At 40.9% G+C, this 20405-nt stretch overlaps 2 protein-coding genes across 2 annotated transcripts in view; both read left to right on the top strand.

Moving 5' to 3' along the window:
- The window catches only part of LOC110298830 (ATP-binding cassette sub-family A member 3-like), a 105091-nt gene extending 102779 nt beyond the window's left edge, over nucleotides 1–2312 (top strand). Inside the window, exons 31-32 of the mRNA XM_021168316.1 lie at nucleotides 1536–1609; nucleotides 2016–2312. Of these exons, the coding sequence (XP_021023975.1) occupies nucleotides 1536–1609; nucleotides 2016–2156 (215 nt within the window). The 3' untranslated portion in view covers nucleotides 2157–2312. The remainder of the gene's footprint in view (nucleotides 1–1535; nucleotides 1610–2015) is intronic.
- A 3354-nt stretch (nucleotides 2313–5666) lies between these two features.
- LOC110299272 (ATP-binding cassette sub-family A member 3-like) overlaps nucleotides 5667–20405 on the top strand; it is a 76917-nt gene continuing 62178 nt past the window's right edge. Inside the window, exons 1-9 of the mRNA XM_021168935.2 lie at nucleotides 5667–5806; nucleotides 6188–6263; nucleotides 9207–9287; nucleotides 9648–9912; nucleotides 12134–12261; nucleotides 14222–14372; nucleotides 17024–17283; nucleotides 17596–17712; nucleotides 18220–18337. Of these exons, the coding sequence (XP_021024594.1) occupies nucleotides 9228–9287; nucleotides 9648–9912; nucleotides 12134–12261; nucleotides 14222–14372; nucleotides 17024–17283; nucleotides 17596–17712; nucleotides 18220–18337 (1099 nt within the window). The 5' untranslated portion in view covers nucleotides 5667–5806; nucleotides 6188–6263; nucleotides 9207–9227. The remainder of the gene's footprint in view (nucleotides 5807–6187; nucleotides 6264–9206; nucleotides 9288–9647; nucleotides 9913–12133; nucleotides 12262–14221; nucleotides 14373–17023; nucleotides 17284–17595; nucleotides 17713–18219; nucleotides 18338–20405) is intronic.

Genomic DNA, 20405 nt, shown 5'->3' on the forward strand with positions numbered 1-20405 from the left:
ATTGGAAATGTAAATGAGGAAAATACCTAATTAAAAAAAAAGTAAAAAAAAAAAATAACAATAAAAGAACAGCCAGGAGAATCACCATCCCTGACCTTAAGCTTTACTACAGAGCAACAGTGATTTAAAAAAAAAAAAACAAAAAAACTTACATGGTATTGGTACAGAGACAGACACATTGATCAATGGAATAGAATTGAAGACACATTGTGAAAGGGAGTAACAGCCTCTGTAGTTCCCTGTATCTTCAAAATGAAAAGAGTAATGGCCCAGAAATTCCCCATCTAGAAACAGACTGTCATTATTTGAATCACCTATGCTAAGAGCTAGGTTTAAAAAAAAAAAACAAAATAAAACAAACAAACCAAAGAAAAACCGGCATTCAGGAACTTCTGACAGAAGAAAGAACTGTCAGTCAAATGAAAATAAACTATGGGATACTAACATACTAGATTACTGTGGTGCAGAAAAGATAAGGAATTACCTGTAACAATGTAACAACATGAATGAACCATCGAAACATAGTGTTCATTGGAAGAATTAAAAACTTTACCCAGCCCGACTGTATAGATGACTGGTAGAGGCTAATATCAGGAGCAAAATAAAACTATTAAGATTAAAAAAGAAAGAAGATAATATATAAGGAGCAATTTTATTCAATTACATTGAAGGCACTTAGAGGCCTTTTATTGAGAGCAGAGGCTGGAAAGTGGAATGTGGGGGTGTGGGGGTATCTTTTTTTTTAAACCTTAATGGGAGGTTTCCTGTGTAGTAACTTTAAATAATTAAGTTCTATGTTTGAAATAGGACATAATAAAAAGATTTGTGTGACAATGCATTCTTTGGGGCTAATCTTAAAGGAAATCTAACATTTTAACTATATATGACTTACACTTTCAATTTTTAAATCCAAGTCAACTTAATCTACAAATCAAGTATAACTAAAGTGTGTGTTCAAAATTCATAATGGATACTACCGTTTGCCTTGTGTGTACTGGTGAATTCTTACACAACTGTAAAGCGAACTAACAAATGGCCAGACTTTGGTGGCCTGTATGCTGTAACCTTGCCAATGGCAGGGAGGTGCATAATCACAAGAATGTTGAGGCAGTAACTTTTCTACTCTCCTCCAAAGCTGGCATAGGAAAGTGCACGACCCAGAATGAGTTGCCCAGACCACATTCGCAGCACTGGCTTAGCAATCAAAGCTCCTAATGTTAGTTTTAGGATGATTAGTATCTAACATTAGACATGTGAGTTGAAAAGAGTACACTCGGCAACTGTCATGTACTCCATATAATAATACGATTTCATCAGTAATAAACCTCGTAAATACTTTAGCCATACTGTGCGTGGTGGCTTGAATTAGACGGCCCCCATAAGACTCATGTTATTAAATACTCGGTCCTATCCACTTATGTATTGACCCGTTAATTTCTCACCCGTATATTATATGATGCAGACGTCACTTTATTTTAAGGGAGTTTTAAATGAAATCTTTTAAGATTACTCACCTGTCTACTTTCTTGTCTTAGGTAGCGACTTAAAGCAAGAGAATCAAGGGATCCTTAATTACTACATTCCCAGCAAGAACAACAGCTGGGGAAAGGTGATGGCCGAAGCCAGGCACTTCTTTGCACTAATGCTAGGAGCACACTAGTGATGCCCTGGGGATGCAGGCCGTGGAGTCACGCCTGGCATTGCGGATGTGCTAGCACTCATGTTAACTTTCAAACCTGTTAGAATGTAATTGCCTTCTATTTCTGCCCCTAAATCCTATTATTAGCTTGTGTCTTTCCAGAGAACTGGGACAAAGGACTGCCTGCCCTTAGTTTCTTCTCAATTACCTATTTCTCTGGGTTTCCCTTCTCACCCCACCCCCACCCCCAGAGCCTTTTGTCCTCCACTGTGAATCCAATGGACACTGGGGAGAAGAAACAGTGAGTCCTCTGGGTGGGGAACTGGGAGGAACGTTTCAGTGGTAACTGCATGCTTTCTGTTGCTGTTTGTTGAAGGTGTTTGGCATTCTGGAGAAAGCGAAGGAGGACTACAATTTAGAAGATTATTCCATCAGTCAGATCACGCTGGAGCAAGTCTTCCTGACCTTTGCCAATCCAGATAACCCACGGAGTGGTTATGAGAAAGCAGTGCCTTGAGATTCAGTTCCAACCAGTGATTATGGCGTCTTTATTCAAATGCACTTGGATTTGGAGAGGGACACACGTGTATATACATGCGTATATATAACTATGTGTGTATCACTGTCCCTGCATATATATAACTGTGTGTAAATATATTTACATAATAAAATGTATCCCCTTCATAATAGACTTAGATGAGTATGTGTATCTAGTATGTTCAGATCTACATGCTAAAGTTATGAAATACCCTGTTCTCCCTCCTAGAAACATGAAAGAAACAGCATTTACCAGGTCTTTTTTTTTTTCCAGAGTATCCTGAGAATAGAAACATTCTTGAAGGATGGTGATATAGTTGGGGCAACATGAAGAACACTATCATTACATTGTAGCAGCTAGTTGTGCACTGGAGAGGATGAGGCCCCAGGAGAATCATCTCTCTGCACACATACGTTCGTGTCACACACAGTCAATGTCTAAGATTACAAGGTCAGCTGAGCAGTCATTTCCCCAAGTCAAATCAAGAGTCTTTGCACTAAGAACATGAAAGTCTAAGAACAGAAAGGAAACACTTTTTAATGGTGCATTTTGAGCCACGTGTACCTCCAATCCTGTCATTGAGGAGGTGGAAGCTGGGAGTCCAGGAGTTTAAGACCAGTCCCCACTACAGAGCAGCTATGAGACCAGCTACATGAATCTTTGTCTCAGAAATGAAACAATGGCAAAGGAGAATCCCGTGTCTTCTTTCCTACTCTGACCCAGCTCTAAGATGGAAAGAAGGTGGGATGCATTCCTACAGTCTAGGCAGGGAGAGCTGTAGCCTCCCTCAGCCCTGAAGTAGACTGATCCAAACTTTGACCTTGCTGCCACTGAGAAGGAAATTACCTAAGGTGGAGCCTTCCGACCTAGATGGCTCTTTTGTTCTGCCTCCTGCCACTGCTCTCTCCAAGACACTGTTACCCGCCTCTGAGATTTTCTGGAGGAACATCCTATTCTGCACATCACCTACAGGCTGGCTCCAGACACCAAGAATGGACTGGCAGGGGATGGGCCTTCCCCTTTTATAAGCACACTCCCGTAGTAAACTGGAGGGCCTTGAACAGAATCATGTCTTGCCTCCATTAACCTCTCGCCGTCTAAGTCTCTTTCAGCCCCAGCCTGCCTCCCTGATGTACCCGGTCCTTGTAAGCCTCAGGCCGGCATACAACAGAGAGCAAATGGTGAACACCATGAGAAGTTAATCCTCTCTCTAGCACTTATTGTCTGCCCAATAGACAAGTATAGTGGGCAGCACAGAATCACCCAGCAAAGTCTGGGGCTGCTGTACTGTGGGGCGGCTTGTTCACGGCTTTTGCATCCTCAGTTGATACTGTCAATGACAAAATTGAAGCAGGCAAGCATAGGAGGCAGGTTAGTACCCTGGGACCCTGTTTGGTTATGCCTATGCCCCCTCTTGTAACAACACTATTGGCAGCCTGCTCCTTTGTCTGGATGAACTGTGCACACACGCGGTCTGTGCACACTGCACACTATGGAACCTCAGAACCCACTCACACCCCTACCTGCATTGATTGGGTTCTCTGTGAACCATACTATCAATTTCTCTGCCTCCAGCAATAATTGAACTTAGTGGTTACTACCCAAGAATATTCTGACATATCCTTGTAAAAAGAGTGTAAAGGCTGCTATGGCCTGAGCTAGTTTCAGGTGCATGCCCAGCAATGCAAATTCTGTTAAGTGAACTTTTATGGAGAATCCCCTAGTCAAAACTTATGCCTATTCACAATCGAGCATGCATATGGTTATCTTGCTATTTTTGCAGGTCTATGTGAGTCCTTGTTTTTAATTCTTTGGATAGGAGGCTGAGAACCTGTAAACCCTGGACCCTGCCTCCCCAACGGGCAACAAAATGATATCCAGAAGCCATCTATGTTTCATTGCTTTAGCAGATTAAAACGTGTGGAGGCTTCTACGGTCCACTCTCCATGACCGCATCATTGAGTCATCGCAGGTCTGTGGAAAGTAGGTTTTGCTACTTACTTTTTGTCATTGGGAGATTGGCAGGTGCCCAAAGGTTTGACCACAGCAACTGGTGCGCACGCAGGTCACTGTTTCCCCCTAGAGGCAAGATGCCAAACTACAATTTTCACAGGGAAATTTTATTGAAGATATTTAAATGAACTCTCGGCACTACCAGTGATGAATGAAAACATCCAAGGAACAAGCACAGGGTAGCCGTGTCCACTCTCCAGTGTAGGGAAGGAAGGTGGTGAGCTCCGGACCACAGCAGATGCCGGGATTCTTCAAGCACTGAATACCCGAGCGCCTGAACTGGAAACAGCTGTTGAGGCTGGGTTGTTGGCAGCCTCTCCCTGAGAACCAGACAGCTGCGGCCCTGATGGTCCTGGACTGTAAGTGCGGGGGTGAGGGAGCAGGGGTGGGGGTTTTGGGGGAGTATGCTGTCCAAGCTGCTGCTGGCAAATTACCAGGCCAGAGCCAATTAAAAAAAAAAAAAAAAAAAAAAGTGAAGCAGAAGATAATCCGGGAGAGAAGCTTCTACGGTGTTCTTCCAGCGCCCTCTCCTGACAAAGTGTAATGTCACATTAGTTCCCGCTCCTTTTAGCGCGCCATGCAATAATAAATCACGCACATCAAGGATAGAGAACTTGCAGTGCCTGTCAGAACTCAGAGCCTGTGACTCTAAAATAAAACCACCCTGGAAGAGGGTATCAGGATGGGGTAGAGGCAAGAAGAGTAGGCATTCACGGACCTGTACAGCACTGGGATATTTGATATAGAGGTGGAGTCCACCTCTATTGACAGGCTAGTTGATGAACCCAGATGAAGCAGGTGGGGAGTCTGAGAGCTGAGGGCAAAGGGCTCAGGCAGCTCCTGCACGCGGGTTCATGGTTAAGTCAGTACGGACTTGGAAGGAACTGAGAAGAGTGGCTAGATATCCCAGATTGGGGAGCAGCATAGAGTCAGAGAAGCGGAGAGATGGGAGGGAGAATGGAGAGAGGGGTGTGTGAAACACTATACTGCTGGGGCTGTGGGCAGAGGATCCCACGTGTGCAAAGGAACATTGGTACATGGTGGACTGAATGATAAGCGTTGCTGAGAAGGATTTGGAACAAGCCAGGCTCTGGGCTGGGCTCTGTGCCAGGGCTCTCCGACTCCAGGTTGAGCTTCCTAGCTCCAGTAACTCATCTCCTAGCTACAGTGCGTGCCTGCCGATCGATCGCCAGGAGCCCTCCCAGACCCCCTTCCGTGTTCTTTCCCTCTGAACTGATACACTTGGGAGAACAGGAGAAACATATGGTTTTGGCATATGCTCCGTGATCCTTCTGCTTTGTTGGCTCCCCCTACTCCCCGCCCATCCCCTGTTCCTCCCCCAGCACGTGCCTCCATCTTTTTTCTTGCACCTGACTCTCCTCAACGGTTCAAGAGGCTCTTGGCGCGAGCCTCTGGTCCACCCACGACTGTACTTTTAATTCGTTGCACGAGATCCGATCCGGGGCCACGACCTTGGAAGAAAGAGCACTACCCTGCAGGACGGTTAGTTAAGGCCTTGCTTGTGTGCAGGAAGAGCTTCCAGCACTGGGTCGTATGATGCTCTTCGGTGGATAAGGCGCTAAGTGGTTTGAGCTTGCTAAACTAGAGCAGTAGTGGTGAGTTCTCCCTTGTGTGTCCCCTGCTCTCACACTGCTTTCAGATACCCTGGGAGTTCAATCTCCCTTTCTCTCTGTCTCTCTCGCCATTTGCCATTTTCTATATAGAAATGGGGATATTGCCAAAACCACAGCTCAGGGTGTAAGGCCATAGGAGGTCAAAGGCAAAACGGCAGGATGCCCCATCACTGCCCTTTGAGTTGTGGACCAGCCAGATCTACACAATGAGACTCTGTCTTAAAAGAGGGCGGGGCCTAGCCCCACATTTTTTCCTTTACCCAGAACACAGAGTAATGAGACGTCTGGGCTGTGTAGGATTTGGTTGCAATGCCTCCCGAACTTCACTCTTGTGCTCACTTAGTTTTATTCTTGTTATTCTAGTTCCCTGACATACTGGCAAGTTGTTTCTCTGAAAGTCTGGGATGTACATTTTAATCCTGTAAGCTTTCCTTAAAGAGTGAGTATTTTGCTAAATCTTGTAAGTTTAGTATGTTTTTTTCCATTTCCATTTGTCTCAAGATATCGGTAATTGCTTTCTGGGGGGGGGGAAGCCTTCATTGATGATTTTACTCACAAGAAGCATGGTGTCTAATTTCCATATATCTGTGAATTTTCTAAAAGTGTTTCCTGTTATTTATATCAAACTTACATAACACTGTGATCAGAAAAGATATATGATACAGGTCCAGCTCTACAAGCACCTATCTCAACCTCTTGAGTAGTTAAAATTATGAGCATGTGTCACCAAGCCTGGCTTTGTATCTGTTTTAACTAGCACAGCTACTTCTGTACTCTTTTGGTTTCTATTAGCTTGGGGTGTATCTTTAATTTTATTTTAACTTTCATTTTTATTTATGGCCATGTGTTGCATGCGCACAACAACAATATCAATAAATTTAAAGACAGTAGTAGAGATTTTCCTAGTAATATTATGGTTATGTTTCATTTTGCTGTTATTTTCCAAAATGTTATTAAAGTCTACTCAAGCGTCATTTTTTCCAAAGAGTTTATGTGTGTGTGTATGTGTCTCTGTGTGTGTGCACATACTAACAGGGCCCCTGATTTGATTGCTGTGCCTGAATCTGGATTATAGTCTCTGAAACAGCCCATCTCCTTCAGATTCATCCTCATTTTAAGATTAAATAAAGCTTTAACCTGATGACGCTCCTTTAAGGCCTGGGGTTCTAGCTCTTCTCCTCAAAGCTCCTCCCTTCCCCGTAATTTCTGTCAGTTGTGTGAGGTCACTGGTAGAGGTGCCACTGTCAGTGGTAGGGATTTGGCTCTAAACAACCTGATTTCAAATCGGGGAGGGGAGTGTTGATAATTGCCCATCTGCGTTTGCAGAGATGGATGGACAGCTGGACTTTACGTATGGTGGAGAGACAGACTTTTGTAGGTTCCGAAGCTAATTGCTTTGTCTTGAACTAGTTTTAGCTTTAAGCACAGCCATGCTCGCATCTGAACCAACACTTCATGATAATAAATAAAAAAAAAATCTTAGAAGCTTTTAACGTAGCAGCTCACTAGCTTCCAACAATCCAGGGGCTAAGATGTCATCAGGCAGCATCTTGGGCTTATAAAATGGTTCTTCCCACCTTATTGCTCTGTGTGGGACATTTTTTAGATATTAAATCACCACAGATGCCGAATACATTTAAAATATAGGGATAAATGACTACTCCTGTATTTCAGTGCTTATTGCTATTTTAAAGATGTATTAGAAACTTAAATTAACACAACCTAAGTAGTTTACTTGTCTAAAAGTCACATGCTGCTGGATAGGGTTTTTTTTTTCTTTCTTTCTTTTATTGGTTTAAAACTTTTTTATTCTGTTTTTGAGAATCTTGAACAATGCATTCAGATCATAGTCTCCTCTCCACCAACTCCTCCCATATCTACTCCCCCCCCCCACCTTCCCTACTTACCCAGATTTGTCCTCTCTTCAGGATTATGTTTTTGCTTTTGTTTTTGCTTGGTTTTGATTTATTGAGCAGTTTATGCTATCCATATATACTTGGGTGTGTGGTCTTCCACTGGAGCATTGTTGATATACCAGGGGCCACACTTCTGCTCTCAGAACGTATCAGTTACCGATGCCTAGCTGACAGGGGTGGCACTGGGACCTCCCTCTCCATGTTGGGATCTGACCTAGCTTGAGCTTTCCCAGGTCTTGTGCTTGTTGCCATAACCACTATGAGTCCATGTGTGAGGATGTTCTCTTGTGTCCAGCAGACACTATTTACTCAGAGTTGTACACTGCTTCTGGTTCTTACTCTTTTCACCCCTCTTCCACAGCGATCCCTGGCCATTTTGGACGTAGCATGTATAATATAAATGTCTCATTTAGGGCTAAGCATGAGCAGTCTCCTAGTCTCTGTACTTCCATCTTTTTCTGGGTCTCTGTGTTAATCGCCATTTACTGAAGGAGATGCTTGTCTGACAAAATTTAGACGCTGGATTAATATTCTATTAATTCTATGTCCATTTAGAAGAATAGCAGTGGGCTCTCCCTGAGGGTCCTGCCTAACCACTGGCTTCTTGACCTGATCATTGTGATAGATACAGATTTCGTCTTCTGGTGAAAGACTTAAATAAATCATTGGTTGCTTGCTTTTGGTGCAATTGCACCAGTGGGCATATCTTGCCAGGCCAGTCGTTATGGTCGCTCATGACGTTCATAGCTGGGGACGACTGATGATAGCTTTCCTCCTCTGGAGGAACCAATAGCATCTTGCAACATTGTGAAAGCTAGGCAGTTAGGAATGAAGCTTCTGGGTGAGAACCAACTTGATTTTTTTTTTCATGTTCTCTGACTTAAGTGTACAGTGTCTTCAGCAGTAGGGTCTGGAGTGTGCCAATAGTATTGGCAATTGGTAATAGTCTTTAATGTTCAGGGGGAGGTCTATGGGACCACACTGACCAATAGCTCCAAAAGTGTTAAACCATTCTTAGCACTAGAATTTTTGTTAGCTTTTGGAGTCTAGTAGGGGCATTGTATAATCCATTTTAAGATAATTTCATTTTAATTCTCTCTCTCTCTCTCTCTCTCTCTCTCTCTCTCGCACACACACACACACACACACACACACACACACACACACACACACACATGTGTACACCTCTAAAGTAGTAGGCAGGCTCCTATATGACTTTCCTAAAGGTCTTTGCAGTTATTTACCTCTCCCTATCTTTTGCCCTCCCATCCCCTAACCAAATTTAACCCTTCCTAACCCAATATTCTCCTTTAAATCTTTATACCACTGAGTTCTCTCTCCTGTCTGTTGAAACTTCTCCCTTCCAAATTTCCTGGCCTCTAATGGGTATTCCAAATGAAAGATGCATATCTGAAGATGTAGATAATCTTAATTTTCTTTTTAAAAAACATTTCTAATTCCTCCAGAGTTGAACTCTGTTCAAAAGAATGGCTTCTCAGGAGTCAAGAAAACTTTTGCTTCTTCTCTGGAAGAACTTTACTTTAAAGGTAAGTTGAACTCGGCATGCTATTGTTCCAACAGCTCAGAGATGGTCAGAGAGTAATTCTCGCCTTGTAATGGCTGCCTTTTATTTTGTACTACTTTATTCTTCTCAGTTCCAGGGCTGGGTCATTCTCTTCCTAACATAAAATCTACACAGAGTGAGGTAATAGTAGAATGTCACATAGGAGAGACAAATAAGACAGTCTTTGACTTCTTGTCTATCATAGAGTAAAGCTATGCTTATTGGTCACATATGTAATCTGAATGAATGAAGTGTCTTATCGGCTTAATATACACAAATGGCTAAATTCACTAAATCAACAACCTCTTGGAAAGCTAACGTACTGTTGTTGTTGTTCTTTTAGAGGCGGAAGTTTGGGGCTTTAGTTTCTGAGATAGTCCTGGTGCTTTTACTCAGCACTGTGCTTTTGACAACACGCCACCTTCTTAGTATAAAGAAGATTGAAGCTCTGTATTTTCCTGACCAACCTGTCAGCACTGTTCCTTCCTTCTTCCGAGCCTCTGTCACCAGTTTTTATCCTTGGGAGTTGGCTTATGTGCCTTCCAACATCATGGTGGTAGAGAATATTGTCAAAAATGTGAAAACGGATTTAAACCTCCATATGAAAGGTTAGTTAAAATGTGCATAAAAGCATATTATGCAACAATTTTAGAAAAAAAAACAGCTTTTTAACTGTGTGATTATCTTCTATACAAAACACACTAGGACATCCTCGTAGCTAAGGGTCAATTTTCTAGGTATACTACTATAAAACTAGTTAAACTTGAAAGTTAAGTTCATATTTTTTCTCTATAAAACAAACAAAAAACCCAAAGTAATATTTTAGCATTAGCTGACCAGTTGATGGTTTTTCTAAGTTATTATCCAGCTCTGTGATACTGTGTCCCCATTGCTTCTGAATGAGTTTTAAAAGTCTGGGCAAGAATATCATCAAGAGTATTGCTATTCATTGGGAAGCGAGGACCCCTGGTCTTGCAAACTTTATATGCCCCAGTACAGGGGAACGCCAGGGCCAAGAAGTGGGAGTGGGTGGGTAGGGGAGCAGGGCAGAGGGAGGGTATAGGGAACTTTTGGGATAGCATCTGAAATGTAAATAAAGAAAATATCTAATAAAAAAAATCAACCTAAAAAAAGAGTATTGCTATGCACAGGACATACACATAGTCACTGGGTAAGCATGTCTTTAATCTGAAATAAGTGGTCAATTATTAAAAACATTATTGCACAATACATAGAAGATTTTATCTGAGACCATTTTATGTAAAGAAAGTACCTGGGGCAGGTGGTGTATAAAGAAAAGAAATTTATTTAACACATAGTTTTGGAGAGTAAGGGAACAAGATTGGGGGTCACCATCTGTTCAGTCCCCACCTGGTGGGGGACCATCTTGGCCATATCACAGTGTAGTAAATGACATTGTTATGGTAGCACATTTGATAGAAACCACATGGAGAGACAGGAGGCTATATAGAGCAGACCCAAGCCAGTTCTTACAGAAGCTAACCTGAGTCCTACAAAAGCTTTTGTAGCCACTCCTCAGAGCAGTCCTTCCCACAAGTTAACTATTTTCCAGATCCACCTCTTAAAGGGTCTGCTCCCTCTGAGTTGTGACTCTGACAATTGAGCTATAAGCGCATAGGCCTTTGGGAGACATGCTCAGTGCAGATCCAGACCACAGCATGTTTATTTAGAGAAGCTATGTAGAATTGTTTCAAGAGTTTCCAGTTCCTCGGTTACCTTCACATTCTTAGACCAGTTTCTCTCCTGTTTCTAATGGAGGCAAATACCATTGGAAATCTGTAGCCTTCCCTCTAGTACTGTCCTCTCCTTAAATAAGCACATAATCTAACTCCTCTGCCTCAGCAGCATCAGAATCAAGATCAGTTCCTAAATCTATAACCTCATTCCCCCCTACCCTCTTAGAGTGTGACTATACCTTTGTTTTCCAGCCTGCACAGCCATGGTTCATTTTTATGCAAACATAAGGCAATACTTGCCATAAACCACTTGAGTGCAGGTTTTTCAAAGGATGAGCCCAACCAAGGTTCCCTATGTTTGCTAGATAGAAAAACAAAACAAAACAGGCTAAAATGATGGACAATTCTTTTTGTTGTAAACGGATTTGTTTATGAAAATGATGGCGTTGAAGTAGTTGAAGGAACTGGATTCCCAATAGTGCTAGTGAGATGCAGAAACAGTGACACCCGGGAGGGAGCAGAGGTGCCAGGTATGGAGGAGAATGTGCTTTGAGAGTGGGAACTCAGAGAGAGAGAGAGAGAGAGAGAGAGAGATCGAGCTTCTCTTGTATGTCTCTGGGAATCAGAATCAGGAATTTGCTGGAAGAATAAAGCCATGTCAGTCTAAGTGATAAAACTCCATGGGACTCCATTTTCACCAACAGCAGCTGTTAAGTCATTGACATTCTGTTTACATCAACCATGCTTCTGATTCTAGGATCAGAATTCTAAAGATTCTGAATCTTTAGAGTATCCAGTGTACTGTATACAAATGTACTGTACATGAAATAACTGATTTTTTTTTACTTAGAAAAATACAAATCACACCTATTCTAAGGTCAATCAGGTTGAATTTCAAAGTTAAATTCACCGATCGGAAAAAAAAAATCTCAAGGATTGAAACATACTTCCCTCAAGTAGTAAAATCATGAAGTGGCTTCATTTTCCAATTCTGCATCCTTTTAATTCAGACTTGAATATGACAGAGTCATGGCATAACACTCTTGTCCCTAGTTTCTTCTCAGACTGGAAATTTGAGGCACTGCCATACACTCTGCTTTCACAGACTTTCTCTCTCTCTCTCTCTCTACAGTTATAGGGTTTCCTTCAGAAAGTGGTTTTGAAGAGTACGCTAGGTCAACTGTCAACTCTAGAAATATTCTGGCTGCTATTGCGTTTGGCCACAGCTTTGCAAACAGCAGTGATCCTCTGCCAAAGAAGGTGAGCGAGTTCTCCATAGAAATCTCGTGGCTCAGGGCTGGAGAGGTGGTTCAGTGAAGAACATATATTGCTCTTCCAGAGTTTAGTTTTTGACACTCGCACTGGGCAGCTCATAAGCATCTGTAATTCCAGCTTCAGGAGATCTGAGAACCTGTGTGCGTGTATCCACCCACAGAAACACACAAATATGCATAATTAAAAATAAAATAAATATTTTAAAAAGAGAAACCTCATGTCTGTACTTCCAATTTGTGGAGAGTTAATGAATCAGATATATCATTATTGCCTTTAATAATGAAGAGAATAATTTGCTTCTTGACCATGGCATGGACTTTGGTCCAAAACTAATTCCAGTGTCTATTGCTGTGCTAAAGAGGAAAGAGTTATATTCACTGCCTGCCAGGCCTTCTCCACAAACTGGGATCTTGGGAAATACAGATGACAATTAAGGATATTACTTTTGTTGCTGTGTCCAACTGTGCATACCTTGTTGATGTTGCAGAAATAAGCACAAGTTTCCTAGGTCAAAAAGCTTGCTATGATAAATTGAATGCATCTTCACAAACTCTGAGAATGTCCCTTTTCTACTGGGTGAAGGTCACAGGTAGATGCACAGTAATAAGGGAATATTCAAATGGAGTTTTGAGATAGATTTAAGAAAGCACATGGTCAAGAATAGATCCTGTTCCTCGAGGAACTAAATTCTAGTTGAGAAAACTTGTGTTCACCAGTCCACACTGAATCGGAATCAGGACATCTACAAATATTGGGGATGATTCTCATAACTGCACTCAAAGACAAAGACAATGCTTTGAATCTAATGCCCCTGGTACTGAGACAAATGAACCAAGGATGGAGTCAAAATTCTCTGTTCAAGGTACAAGCAGCTGTCAAGGGGAGGTAAAGTGGGGCCTCTAGTTGGTTTTTCTCTATTCTTTTTGGTCACCTTAGTGTTCACATGGCTCATACCCCAAGTTACTGGCTCTTGAGAGCTAATATTGGCTCATCGGTGTATAGAAATGCATTTGGTCCAGTTTCAAACCTCCCATCTTCTGCTTTCATTTCAGATTCTCATGTGCCCTGCCCATCTGCCTGCTTTCTTCTGCCTGTGCTTTACAAATTTGCTTGGCTCCATATTGTCTCCTAACCACACAAGCTCTCTCTGCTCTTCCACCTTTCCATAAGTATTCTAAACACACCTTTATCACCAAACTTAAACTTAACATGAGTAAATTTACCTTTGACCAGGACATGAGTTCCCCAAGGAGGAGCAGCTGTCCTTGAATGTGGACTAATCCTTCAAACGCTAATATTAAAACTTTCATATATAGCTAATCACTCACACCTGCCTGTCCTGTTATTCTAACCAATTTCTCTGGTCTGACTCTTGCAAGTATGTGTTTTTTGTTTGTTTGCTTGCTTGCTTGATTACTGATTATCTCAGACAGTTTTAAGGCCTAACACAATGTAGCTTGAAGTTTACCCAGTTCTCTAAAATTAGTGATCTTTTCTTTCAGTAATTATGCAACTTTTCCCATAACACATTCCTTCTCTATTCTCCTCAATCATTTTTTAGGAAAGGACGAGATTTTCCTTTGGGAAGAGTTGGCTAACATTAGGGAATATAAGTTAATACTTCCTTCTGGAATATCTTATTTCGGTATGCATGTCAGATGTCTGTCTAGGGAAAATATATTCATGATACTCATGAGTTCCTGCTGGGTATGCTTGCTTACTATAAACCCACAGTAAGAATTCAACTGTTGTTGACACTTCAAAATATCTCACATGGTAGGCTTGCTGTCACTGTCTGAAGTCTACTCATATTCTCATCAATACACTCCCAGAATTTCATATTCCTGATACACTTTAAAAATCATTTTGGTTTTGATTCTTGCCATGTTTTTCTTTCCTTTCTTTCTTTTTTCATATATAATTTGTTTCTTATTACTTCACCTAGGTAAAATACTACCTGAGATTTAGTGATATTAAGAAGAACATAAATTCTGGGGCATATTATCAAGGGGACACCTGGCTTACAAAATTTCTCTTTCATTCTTTGCATCTTGTGGGACCCAGAAACCCGTATGAAGCAGACGGAGGCAGTCCTGGTGAGCAGACCTTTAACCTACTTATCTTATTAGCTTGTTGCATTGAAAGGTGGATGGATTCCTATTTCTTCAGACCTGTGCTACAAAGTGTTTATTTAATTGATTAATTTATTTTAATATATTTTAAATTAAAATAAAATTGCATCACTTTCCCCCTTCCCTGTTTTCCTCTCCACCATTCCCAAGTAAGCTCCCCAACTCCTCCCATAACCCCCACTCTCAAATTGATAGATTCCTTTTCTTTGATTAGTACTGTTTTAGATAGATTTATGAATGGATAGATAGATATAAAAGTAGGTAGATAGAAAGAAGCAAGCTAGTATAGCCATTTTAATATCTAACAAAATAAACTTTAAATAATAATCAGAAGAAAGGGGGGAGGATAACAGGATGACATTTTAATTCTTAATATCTATGCCTAAAACACAAGGATATCCAGGTTTGTAAAAGACTCACTACTGCAGCTTGAATCACATATTGATCCTCACACACTGATAGTGGGAGACTTCGATACCCACACTCACAAATAGACAGGCCATCCAGACAAAAACTGAAAAGAGAAATGCTGGAGTTAACAGACATTATAAATCAAATGTCACTAACAGATATTTACAAAATATTTCACCCAAACACAAGAGAATATAACTTCTCCTCTACACCTCGTGGGACTTTCTCCAAAGTTGACTGGACTCAAAATACACAAGAAAATTGAAATAACTCCCTACATCCTATCTGGCCCTCAAGGATTAAAGCTGCACTTCAACAACAGAAAGCTAACAAACATGCAGAAACCGAACAGCTCTTTACTGAATGAAAAAATGAATGCACAGCATATCTAAACTTATGAGACACAACGATTATAGTTCTAAGGAGCAAGTTCACAAAGTAAGTACTTACATAAAAATTCTGGCAAGATCTCACACTAACAACTTAACAGCACAGCAGAAAGCTCTAGAAAAAAAAGAGGAAAATCCAAAAGGAGCAGATGGCAAGAAATAGTGTCAAACTCAGGGGTGAAATAAATAAAATAGAAACAAAGAGAACAATATAAAGAATCATTGAAACAAAGAGATGGTTCTTTGATAAAATCAACAATATGGACAAAACATTACCCAAACTAGCTAAAAGGGGAGAGAGGATATACAAATTAACAAAAATCAGACACAGAAGTGGGGAACAACAACAGACAGTGAGGAAAAGCTAAAGAATCATGAGGTCATACCTTAAAACCTGTCCTCCACCAAATTGGGAAATCTAAAAGACATGGATAATTCTCTCAATAGACACTTGCAAAAGTTAAGAGATCCGAAAACAACTTCAACAAACCTGTAAACCCCTAGCGAAGTGGAAGCAGTCATTAAAAGTCTTCCAACTAAAAAAAAAGTCCAGGGCCTGTTGATTTTAGAGTAGCACTTTACCAAACTTTCAAAGAGCAGTTAATACTAACACTCCTCAAATTATTCCACAAAACAGAAAAAGAAGGAACATTACCCAATTCATTTTACAAAGCCATAGTTACCCTGCTACTCAAGTTACATACAGATCCAACGAAGAAAGAGAATTACAGATCAATTTCCCTTATGAACGTAGATGCAAAATTTCTCAATAAAATATTTGAAAACTGAATCCAAGAACACATTTTAGAAAATCATCTACCATGATCAAGTAGACTTTGTCCCAGAGATGCAGGGATGATTCAACATACATAAATTAATAAATGTAATATAAATCATATAAACAGACTGAAGGACACAAACCGCATAGTCATCTCACTAGATGTAGAAAATACCTTTGACAAAATCCAACACCCCTCATGATGAAAGTCTTGGAGAGATTAGGGATACAAGGGACATACGTCAACATCTAAGAGCCCTTTGACACTTTTAAAAATCTAACCCTTCCCTCTCATGAAATTCCAGTGTCACAGAGTTATTTCTGTTTGTGCAGGATGGCAGGGAGTAATCAAACTGAAGATACTTGGCACACAAGAAACCTCTATACTGCTGTTGTAATTTTCCATTATATTGATTTTTCCAACATGGAAGCATTTTTTAAAACTAACCCTAAGTACCAATAAAAACACGCCTGTGGAAAATGTGTAGCTTACTAATTCAACATTGTGAACACCCTGGCGCCAGATATTAGGAACAAAACAAAGACATTTGACCTCACCAATTGTTTGTAGCAAGTTACTCTAAGCTCCTATCTATAACAGGAAGAAAAAGTAAAAAGTCATTAACACTTGAGAAAGAAAGAGCTACACCATCTTTATTCACAGCAGATGGACTCATTCTGTGTTTATGTGGAAAAACAGGGGGCTGGGGGGAGAACTTTTCAGGATCTTAGACCTAGAGAAGAGACTGGTTAAAATTGACTTTGCTTTTTTCCATTGACAGTCCATGTAGCACCAAAGAGGGGCACAGGGTCTCAGACGGACAGTGCTAGACATCTTCCATTTCACCATGTGAACATCCCAGTGAGTTCACACAGACTAAGCTAGCTGCATCGTGCCTTAGTCATAAAAGAGATCACCTTCATTGCCAGAATATTCCTATACAATACATGGCTGTACATGGGTGTGTTTTTTTCTTTGTTCAGCTCTGCGGCTCCTGTTAGTCATTTTACTTACTGATCTTCATTTTCTCCTTTAGGGTACATCACTGAAGGGTTCCTGGCTGTGCAACATGCCGTAGACAAGGCCATCATGCTACACCATGGTGGAGCTGCTGCAGCAGCACTCTTCAATGACGTTAGTCTGTTCATTCAGAGATTTCCATACCCTGCGTATTATCACGACTACTTCTATTTATTTGCTGCTACTTTCATCCCTCTAACAGTGGCCTGCACCTTCTTTTTTAATCATTTTGTCCTAGTTTGGTCCATTGTGTGGGAAAAGGAAAACCGATTAAAGGTAACTCTAGTTTTCTTATAGACACCATTTTCATTGAAGAATTTGAAAATGTGGCATGAACTTACGTGGAAGGTCGAATTACTTCTTCATATTCAAAATCTATAGACAGTTCTGTTTCACTGGCAATTGATGAAATTCTGGCCTTTAGTCTTACCCTCTGTAACTTGGAGCTATGGGACATAAATATGAAATTAGATAACATGTCAGTACATTTTGAGAATTCTATGATACTGGTGTGTGTGTGTGTATGTGTGTGTGTGTGTCTGCATGTTGTGTTTTCATGATACTTAATTTGTGATAATTCTCCCACAGGAATACCAGCTCATGATAGGACTGAGAAACTGGATGTTCTGGGTTGCCTATTTCTTCACCTTCCTCTGTTTGTATTTTATTAACATTATATTTATGTGCATGGTTTTATTTGTCAAGGTAAGTGTCTTTTTTATTCCAGTATGCAGTGGCTAAACATTAAGAGGGAAAGCAGGAGTGTTGGACCAGCCCAACACCTCTAGGGTTGCTGTGAAAAGGAAAGGGAAGATTGGCCTTTGTGGACGTGGTTGTAAAATCTCAGAGGCTGCTTATTCTCTCCACTGCCTTCAGTTCAAGGTCTTAGGACCTTCTTCAAGAAATCAGTTGTTTGGTGCTGGAGATGTGGCTTTAAAGATACTTGCCTGACATATGCAAATCTGCATAAATAGGGAGTCATCCTGCATGCCTGTAATCCTAGCAGGCAGAGGAAGATCATCATCAGCTACATAGAGAGTTCAAGGCCAGTCTGGGCTCTGTAAGACCCTAAAGCATTAATTCTTCATCTCCGTGAGAGTGCCACTAGTGTTGACCAGTGATAATAAAATATTTAAGGATATTTCTTTTCTTATGCCTTGTCATAATAATACATTGTACCCAACTAAACTGGCTTTCTAATTATTTCGCTAGATTGAACCTGCGCCAATCTTCCAATACAATGACCCAACCCTTGTCTTCATCTTTTTGTTATTTTATGCCATCTCCTCGATATTCTTCAGTTTTATGGTTAGCACATTGTTTAATAAAGGTGAGTGGATGACTCCTCCTGGGAAAGAGCCAGAGCAACAAACCAAACCAAATGCTATCTATATTTGAAAGCTCCTTCTAAATGTTAATTACCACCACAGCCAGTCTTGGTGTTCTAACTAAGATGTCCTGTAGCCTTGTAATGACTCGAAGTGGAGGGACTGTTCAGTGACAGCTCACACGGCAGTGCTAGTTCTTGTGAAGCAGAAGCAGGAGGATCCGGAGCTTATGGGCATTCTCAACAATATAGTAAGTTTGAAACCAGCCTAGACGATATGAGATTTTGTGAAGAAGAAGAGGAAGAAGAGGAAGAAGAAGAGGAAGAAGAAGGAGAAGAAGAAGAAGAAGAAGAAGAAGAAGAAGAAGAAGAAGAAGAAGAAGAAGAAGAAGAAGAAGAAGAAGAAGAAGAAGAAGAAGAAGAAGAAGANAGAAGAAGAAGAAGAAGAAGAAGAAGAAGAAGAAGAAGAAGAAGAAGAAGAAGAAGAAGAAGAAGAAGAAGAAGAAGAAGAAGAAGAAGAGGACGGAGGGGGAGGGGAGGGGGAGGGAGGAAGGAGGAGGAGAGGAAGGAACAGAAATGGACTACAGTGGGTGAGAATGAGAATTGATAAGCACAGCATTCAGGAGGTGGTATGATCATATTTGATCATACTTAGGGATTCTTTCTAGCCTTGTACTATCTTTTGTATGGTATCCACCTAGCCCTTTCTCCACACATTACTGAGATGAAAATGGCTTCTGAATTGGAGGGAGCAATGACTGCATGTATCAGATGACAAGAAAAGCAAGGAAAAACCAGAATTGTTCCTTGCACTTAAACACTTGCTGCTGGTCTGTTGTGTGTTTGAAATGCAGTGATTACCCCTCACAGAGCTGGCATTGACCTTTGGTGTATGGATATCAATCACATGCACAAAAATTATTGTAGAGTTTTCCAAAGAAGCAGAAACAATGGAAAATAAAAGGTGTCATTATGAATTGGTTTGTTTATGGAGGTCAAAAAGTCCCACCATCCAAAATCTGTGACTGGACAAGGCAGGAAAGCCAGTGATTAATTCCAGTATGTGTCCTAACACCCCAGAATGAGGGGAGCCAATGGTGTTAGTTTAGTCCTAGGGCAGGACAAGACTGATGTCCTGGCTGTGAGGGCAGTTGGGAAGAAAAGGAGAATTCTTTTTCTCTCCATATTTTTGTTCTCAGTGTAGGACGATGTCTGCTTATATAAGGCAGGGCAACCAGAAAGGTTTGTAAGTCCACATATTCAAATGCTGACCTCAACTGGAGGCACCCAAACATACCCAGAAATAATGTTTACTCTGTGTACCCCACAGTACATTAACGATGGCATGGGAAACTAGTCACCAGCAAAGGACACACAGAGAGCAACAAAAAAATTACTAAATCACAGCATACACAAAAAAGGGTCACAGCATCACAAGTAAAGACAGACTTAGATAATAGGTAGGTTTTGAAAAATTTTTTAAATGACTGAAAGACGAAAATGGAAAATAACCAATGGGCAGATATTCACTCTGTCATCCTTGATTTGTTCATTCAGACATTCTTTACTTGGGTTACATACTTGGTGCTTAGAGTCTTCTCTAACAAGAGAGACAAATAAAGCTTTCTTTCTCACCATTTAAGGATTCACATGCCAAGTTGGGGTTGTGTGTGTGTGTGTGTAGCTACAGTCCTGTTGGAAGGTGAGAATTCCTGTTTTTCTATGTCCTTGCCAGTTGTCAGCACCACAAAAGAGAAATTAATAGTAAACTTGCATTTCCTCCATTTCTAATGAAGCTTAAGTGTGTCTAGAGAGTCAGATATGTTTTCTCCTCTGGAAAATTTGACCATCCTGGGCAGGTGTGGTAGCTCACACCTATGATCGCAGCCCTCCAGAGGCTGAGGTAGGAAGAATGCAGCCTGGTCTACAAAGTGAGTTCCAGGCCTGCCAGGGCTACATAGCAAGGCCTTACCTCAGGAATTATTCACAGTATCTTTTGATTATTGAAATCTATCATTTCATCTGATAGTTTAGCCATTTCACTCTCTCTGGGTGTTGGCATGAATGATTT

The sequence above is a fragment of the Mus caroli genome, chromosome 7 (genome assembly GCF_900094665.2).
Source record: "Mus caroli chromosome 7, CAROLI_EIJ_v1.1, whole genome shotgun sequence".
NCBI classification, from domain to species: domain Eukaryota; kingdom Metazoa; phylum Chordata; class Mammalia; order Rodentia; family Muridae; genus Mus; species Mus caroli.